We start from the raw sequence: 8,255 nt of genomic DNA, 5'->3' as shown, positions 1-8,255 counted from the left end.
CCAGCTGAAGGAAGGCCACCGCGAATTTGGAAGACCCTGCAAGCGCTTCAAGGACACCTTGAAGACAAACCTCAAAGCCTGTGACATAGACATCGCTTCCTGGGAAACTGATGCCCTTGACCGCTCTCGCTGGAGGATGCTGTGCTGTAGTGGCATAAAGACGTTTGAAAACAAGAGAACGCTGGCCATTAAGGAGAAGAGTGAGCGAAGGAAGCAGGGCTCAACTTCTGGAGACATTTTCCCTTGCAACACCTGTGGGAAGTGCTGCGCATCCAGAATCGGCCTCTTCTCCCATATGAGGACACACTCCGACAGATAAGCCTGCCTGCCTACTCATCCATCGGACCGACGGGAGACTCCATGATGTGTTGGGCTGTATTGCATTGAATGACATTGCATCGCTGTGCTTTGTTGTGTTGAGTTGGGTTGCGTTACATTGATACACACACATACACACAGAGACATACATACATTAAGCAAGCACGTACGCACACGCACACACACACACACAACGCAAGCACGCGCGCGCACACACACACACACACACACACAGACAGACACACCCGCGCGCGCGCACGCGCACCTGGTGTGTAATCAAGCATGTAGACTTCAACAAGTAAACAAAGGTTCCATCTACGCCACATCTGCTGGATAAAAACAAAACAAGCACGAAACAGTGACATGCACGTCACACTGCAATGGTGTTCTCGGAATGGAAAACATTGTTCCCACTATTTGGAAGTCAACCCAAATCGTTCGTAAAGGCGACAGAAAATGTGGCAGAAATGTTCGCTTTTGAAATGAGAATAAAATTAATGACCATACCCTTTACGGCCACAAGAGCAGTGAATTCATATCCACTGTTTCCGGGACTCCGAATGGGAATGCAAGGCCAAAACCTCTCCTGTCAAAAGAATACAGGTCCGATAAACTGGTGTTAAAAAGAAACAACAACAACAACAACCCCCACACACACACACACACACACACACACAAAGCGGGCGCAATAGCCGACTGGTTAAAGCGTTGGACTTTCAACCAGAGGGACCCGGGTTCGAAGCTCGGTAACGGCGCCTGGTAGGTACAGGATGGAGATTTTTCCGATCTCCCAGGTCAACATAATTATGTGCAAACATACTAGTGCCTGAACCCCCTTCGTGTGTATACACACGTAGAAATGAAATACGCATGTTAAAGATCCTGTATTCCATGTCAGTGTTCCGTGGGTTATGGAGACACGAAAATACCCTGCTTGCTTGTTTGATACACGATAGAATCATCGGCAAGTCGCTGTTGGCCGTGTAACGGAAAGAAAATGGAGTAATGAAAAGACAACTCGTGCTTCCCGAGCGGACAACTCTTTTGACATCAGAGTCGAGATACTCACACGGGTGACAGAGGTCAGTCATGAATGATTAATCGGATTCAAAATACACCATTTTCTAACTTTCCCTATTCCGAACGGAAAGTTTATAGGCCTAAGTAACTGATTCAAATTGCGAAAGTGAATAGGCCTTAGCAATCTATTCCAATATGAAAACAAATTCCAATATGAAAAAAACACACACACACACACACTCACACACACACATTTGCCTGTCTATTGCACGCCCCGTCCATAACAGAACATACTTCAGTGTACAAGGTAAGTCTGTCTGTCTGTCTGTCCACAGATTTGTCAGTCTGTTGGTCTGTTGGCGATCATCGACGAATGTGACACAGTGACTGTTTGCCACGTTTCCCAGGAATCAAGGTGACAGTGGTTGTGATGACGACGGTGGTCATACATATTTCACAATCGCCACAGATGCACCGTCATAATCATTGTGTTCATTATCGCACAATCTGTCACAGCAAACGCAAAGTAAGATCACGTGAAATGAAAATAAATTTCCCAGTGAGAAAAAAAAACAAACAGAGGAAATTTGCCACTTGTAGAAACATTAACGAATGATGAAAAATAGATATATTATTGCCTTCGTTTTCAACAAGAAAGGTATAACAAGAGAGGCAAGGCCTTCAAGACTCACTTGTGATACATTTAAAAAATAAAAAAATCCAAGCTTTTTATGTATTGAGTATAATTTCAAAATGTAATGTTTAAGATGAGAAAGATCAGTTTAAAGCAAATTAAGTCCCCTAGCATTAATTACAGAGTAATTTCCCTTTTTTACAATCTGCACCAAAACGTTTGCAAAATAAATAAAACTTCCATACTTAGCAAAAGAAGTTCCTGTTTGAACAAAAAATGATAATAATGACTGCTCTTGTTGTTGGGTCAGAATATCAGATCAAAGTAACAAGTTTAGAGAATACAAAAAATATAAATATAACAGTAAACACAGTTTGCATATAATTAGGCTTCATTTTTATTTTTTTGTGCCCATCCCAGAGGTGCAATATTGTTTTAAACAAGATGACTGGAAAGAACTGATGAATTTTTCCTATTTTTATGCCTAATTTGGTGTCAACTGACAAAGTAACTGCAGAGAAAATGTCAATGTCAAAGTTTACCACGGACACACAGACACACAGACCCCCCCCCCTTCCCCCCCCCCCCACACACACACAGGCAAGCGAACACCGGGTTAAAACATAGACTCACTTTGTTTACACAAGTGAGTCAAAAAGTGAATGGAAGACCATCAACAGGCTGTCCAGTTCCCTGTCCGCAGAATGGCGTGAATTCCAGAGTACATGACGTAAAACTGTTTTGACGTCAGACTGACGGCCGTCAGCCGCCGCCCCGTCACCATATCACAAGGTGAAGGTCGCCGTGAGGTCCAGAAGACGAAGGCAGGGTGAGGCAGGTGGTGGACCCCCGCCAGGCGGCCCAGGATCCCCGTGACGAACACGTCCTCCAGGTGAAGGTAGTCCACCTTGACACTGGCCGCCATGATGCCCTCAGCCGCTGCCTTCGTCATGACGTAACCCCCGCCAAACACATACGTGGGGTACACGTCACTAGGGTAGTCCAGGCGACTGACGAACCACTTGTCGCCGTCATCGCGAACCACGGAAGAGTTGACGCAAACGGCGCCCATGACGTAAGCACGTTTACTGTCCCTGATGACGCTGCCGTCACGCAGCTCGCTGAGCAGATAGGGCAGGTTGACGTAAGTGTCGTCATCGATTTTCATGACGTACTGCGCTGACCTCACGTTGTTCAGCGCCCAAGATATGGCGGCTAGCACTTTGTAGGACAAGTTTTCGTAGGTGTCGAGGTACTCGGTCCTGATGACGTCACCGTGCAGGTCCTGCTCCCGAGTGATGATCTTCTCCCAGCCCTCAGTCTGCCCCACGAAGAAACGCACCATCACCTTGGAGCCGTCCGCCTCCAGCCCCCAGGACCTCCGGATGGCTAAGCGCAGCTCCGTGTGCTCCGGTTTGGAGCACACCACGATCACCAACACCGGGGCTTTCTTCACCGCCCCCGACAGCAGGACAGCTACCGGCGGCGCCGCCACTCCTCGGGCCGGACCACGACCCGGCTGAATGTGACGGAGGTAGCGAGAGTTGTCGTTATTGATCCGCACGTCAGCTCTCGCTCCACGACTCCTTCTCTGCTCCGTGGAGACCGTCCAGGAGAGGAAGGGGCGGGGGGAGAGGGAGGAGAGGGGGGTCCCGAGGTCAGGGGGTGAGGGGGAGGAAGGGTGGTGTGACGGGTGGGGGAGGGAGGGCACACTGTGGGTGCTGTGGGCCAAGTGGTCCACGCTGTACTGTGCCGAGCGGAACTCCAGGGCGATCCTGACGACAGACAGCACGAGCAGCAACCCGGACAGCACGGCGATGGGGGACCGGACGTTGGGCACGGGCATGGGCACGCCGGGCATGCTGTCTGCTCCGACCGGCCCTGCGCCTTGCACTGTTCTTTTGTTGGGAAGCAAGTCTTGATAAGAATGCACAGTTCCAAGGGAAGTAATCAAAAAAATGCTTTAAAAGGAGGACGGAGTGTGTTCCTCTCTCACAGCACTAAACTGCACGGTGTTCTGCACGAGGGAATCACGTCCACCAGTTATGGACTCGGCAAGACCATTGTCCCCTGAACGGTAGATGCAGAGTCGGCAAAGATGCAGTAATCTCATCACCTAAAACAACAACAACAACAAAAAACAAAAACAAAACCCCCCAAAAACCAAAACAACAACAACAACAACCGAATAAAGCAGTGTTGGTGACTTTGAACACTCACTGTTAGGGGCAGGCAGTCCATATAGGACCATCTTTCCCTTCCCACTCACACACACACGCCCACACCCACACATACACACACACTCACAGACAGACAGACACACAGACACACACACACACACACATAAACACACAAAAACACACACTTACTCTCTCTCTCACGAACGCACACACGCACGCACACACACACACACACGCCAGCTCCCCCCCCCCCCCCCCGCCCCCCCCCCAACCCTTCCCCACATACATACCACCACCCACTCACCCACCCACACTCTTTCGATCCCAGCTAAAAATCTGCATAGTGCAGGGCCTCGTTGTGTATTCATTGGGCGGTAAATTGTCCGGTTCTTATTCATGAGATGGCTGGGCTGAGGGCTCTCTCTTTCTGACAGCGCTGCTGGCTGTGTGCTCTCTGCGCCCATACCCCCCCCCCCGACTCCCCCCCCCCCCCCTCCGCCCCCCCCCGGCCCCCCTGTCCTCGACCCCCCGCCACGAAACGTATCTCAGGGAATCAATTGCTCCACAGGGGAAGCTGGGCCAAGATTCTGTCACAGGGATTCCATGCGCCAGACTTGCAGATTGCCATTTAACCCTCCTCACCCCCTCCACCTTCCCCCACACCCCCTGCCCCTGCCCCCACCCACCTCTCACCCCCTCTCCATATTATCATCCTTTCCCCTGCTGCAGACGGTCTGCTCACTGCCCGCACACACACACACACACACACACACACACACACACACACACACACACACACACACACACACACACACACACACACACACACACACCGCGCACTCTCTCTCTCTCTACTCTTATATACTCGTATAGGGAAAAAAAAACACAGCAACAAACATACAAAGAAAGAAAGAAACAAAACATCTATCTATCTATCTATTTGCACATGTGGACGTTTTCGTCCACAGATCACTCAGCCGACGCGCACAGATCGCAAAGAGAGGTGATGGTAGTGGTGCTAGTGATGGTGGTGGTGGGGGTGGGGGGGTGGAGTGATATTTGGACGTGAGGGGTGCAGCGGGGGAAAGGGGAAAGGAGGTGGAGGGGGTGTGGGGGTGGAGTGTGGGGATGGAGGGCTCGAAATGGACAACCCCTAAGAACGGAACCTCACAAATCGATTGGCGACATCAGTCGCCAGTTATTACTTCGGAAAGCAACGGAAAGCACATCATTTTTTACAGGAAGAGGCTATGTTGTGTAACAAAATGAATGCACCCGATGACTGAATATTTTATCTATCTACTCGTTCTTTTCATTTCGGAAAACAACAACAAACAAACTTTTCAGCATTCACTTAAACGTTCTTTGTAAACATGTTGGTGGAATCAAAGAAGAAAGGGGTGAAGAGAAGAAGGAAAGATTTTTAGGAGTGCAGAGAAAGAAGAGAGAGAGAGGCAGACAGAGAGACTACAAATAGACAAAGACACACGGAGACAGAGAGACAAAGACAGACTGAGACACGGACAGAGAGAGAGACAGAGAGAGAGAGAGAGAGAGAGAGGCGGACGCACAGATGGACTACAGACAGAGACAGACAAAGATATAGTGAGACAGAGACAGGGACACACACACACACACACACACACACACACACACACACACACAGAGGACAAAAGGGACAATCAGGCAGACAGATACAGACAGACAGAAAGAGGAGAAGACACAAAGAATACATTTAACAGGCAAACAAAGAAACCAAGACGGAGGCAAAAGACCCATGGAAACCTCAACAAAGCACAAGAAAACAACAACAAAACAACAACAAAACAACTGAACAACAGAACCCCAGCAACTTGTAAGCGTGTCCACACAGACTAACAGCAAACTGGGAATCAGATCGCCAGCTTCTGATTATTCTCACGGGGCTTCAAGGGGGAGGGGTGGGGGTGGAGTGGAGTTAGTGGAGAGCTGGGGGATGGAGGGTGGGAATTGGGGGCAGGAGGGGTGACGTTGGGGTGTACAGGGCATGGAGAAGGGTCGTGAAATCGACCAGCCCTGTTTTCTTCCTCTGTCGGATGCTGCAGCCAGCAGTATAGGTTTTTCGCGATGATGTTGGTGCCAGAAGCGGTGATAAGGGTGGGAGGGAGGGCGGGGGGAGGGGGGGGGGTAGCTGTATTGATGTCCCACTCGCTTTATAGGGTGCTTGTTTTCCCTAAACAACAGCGGCAATAACAGCAGAGACATCAGCCACGTGATTATAGCTGACATATTCAGCAGCAGCAGCAGCAGTACGTATAATGCTGGTACACAGACACATAAGCACGAATGCATGAAAGGACAATCTGACAAGCCGCGGCGCTCGGGCAAACATGGGCCTCTCTCTCTCTTTCTCTGTCTCTTTCTCTCTATCTCTCTGTCTGTCTCTCTCTGCCTGTCTGTCTGCCAGTGTCTGTCTGTCTGTCTGTCTGTCTCTCTCACACACACGCACACAAACACTACACATATACACACTATATATACACATACACACACAGAGGCATGATAAACACAGGCACACAGACACAGACACACAAACACACACACACTCTCTCTCTATATATGTGTGTGTGTATGTATGTATATATATACACTCCACAAACAATACTAGCATAACAATAATGCCGCCCAACATAACACCAATCTGTGTGTGTGTGTGTGTGTGTGTGTGTGTGTGTGTGTGTGTGTGTGTGTGTGTGTGTGTGTGTGTATCTCTCTGTGTGTGTGTGTGTGTGTGTGTGTGTGTGTGTGTGTGTGTGCCGATGTATGTATATACACGTATGTGTGTGTGTGTGTGTGTGTGTGTGTGTGTGTGTGTGTGTGTGTGTGTGTAGGTGCACTGCATGCATGTGTGTGTATATGTGAGTGCGTGTGAACGTGTGCGTGTGAACGTGTGCTTGTGTGCGCGCGTGTATGTGTGTACGTGCGTGTTCAGACTAGCAAGACAAGAGCGAGCGAGCGAGCGAGAGAGAGAGAGAGAGAGAGAGAGAGAGAGAGAGAGAGATTTCTCATCCGAAGGTACACATCTCCTATTCTTTACTTTTTTTTAAAGATTTTTTCTTCATTTACAGTATATATGGATAAGTCCGCACGCTTTGACACCTGCTTGAAACTGAAATCTTTATCTATATGTTTCTTTGATCAGAAGGAAACTTATCTACTGTCGCCTTTCAAAGTGATGTTGGTGCCAAGCAACAAGTAAGAGCGTTGATATATTGCACACTTCACATCGTAACTGAATGAATCATTACTTGAATCACAACTCCCACATCACGGAGATTTCTTGGAAAAAAAAAGAGAGAGAAGAAGAAGAAAAAAGATAAATGATTGCCTCGGGTCAAGCATCCTTTAACTTCAATAAAACGAGACAAAAGCCCATAGATTAAAGACCACCTCCATCCCCCACCACATCCATCCCCATAGAAAGAAAAAATGACATGGGCTCTGCGGATTAATTTTGTATTCTAATGCCCCATCACACATATTTACTGGTGGTTGTGGAGCCAAAGTCTTCCAAAGACACAACTGTTACCGGCAGTCGAAGTCAGTGCCCACGCTGTTTTGGTGAAGAAGAAAATTCAGTCACAAGGCGCATAAAAAAAAAAGGCAAAAGAAAAAGTTCATTCCGTTCTTTTCTCCACAACAGCAACAATGCTGGACACTTGGTCACAGATCACAGTTTAGCACGAGTCAAGAGAATCGTTTCTTGCCACAACGAAGACACACTTCATTCAAACACCGAGCCCTTCAATGTTTAGCAACACCAACATATTATATCACCACCATCACCACCACCACCGCCACGTCGTCAGTCCAGACTTGGGACATCCCTTCTGTTCCGCCACACACAAATTGCACTGACCCTCACCCCCCCCTCAACCCCTCCCTCCCTCCCCCCCCATTCCCCCACCACAATCCTCCGCTTCAACTACCACCTTACCCCGTCCCTCCCCGAGTCTGCGAATTCTGGTCTACGTGTATCGATCAGCGTGGATGCTGGCAGCAGCTCTGGCGGGAAGTTGTGTCTCCGCTGGCTGTTCTGTGTCGTTCCTGTTGTGGCTTCCTGT

The 8,255-nt window shown here is 48.9% G+C and overlaps 1 protein-coding gene across 1 annotated transcript; it reads right to left on the bottom strand.

Annotated features, from left to right (window-relative positions):
- Positions 1 to 2,583: 2,583 nt before the first annotated feature.
- Positions 2,584 to 7,931, bottom strand: LOC143294448 (beta-1,3-galactosyltransferase 1-like). Its single transcript, XM_076605889.1, has 2 exons — positions 7,678 to 7,931; positions 2,584 to 4,088 (listed from the first exon to the last, which is right to left on the bottom strand). The coding sequence occupies exon 2, from the start codon at positions 3,831 to 3,833 to the stop codon at positions 2,646 to 2,648; it is 1,188 nt and encodes a 395-aa protein (XP_076462004.1). The 5' UTR covers positions 3,834 to 4,088; positions 7,678 to 7,931; the 3' UTR covers positions 2,584 to 2,645.
- Between the last annotated feature and the right edge of the window lie 324 nt (positions 7,932 to 8,255).

The sequence above is a fragment of the Babylonia areolata genome, chromosome 1, assembly GCF_041734735.1.
Source record: "Babylonia areolata isolate BAREFJ2019XMU chromosome 1, ASM4173473v1, whole genome shotgun sequence".
Taxonomy (NCBI): domain Eukaryota; kingdom Metazoa; phylum Mollusca; class Gastropoda; order Neogastropoda; family Buccinidae; genus Babylonia; species Babylonia areolata.
Note: the sequence above shows the minus strand (reverse complement) of the source record. Positions and strands in the feature narration are given on the sequence as shown.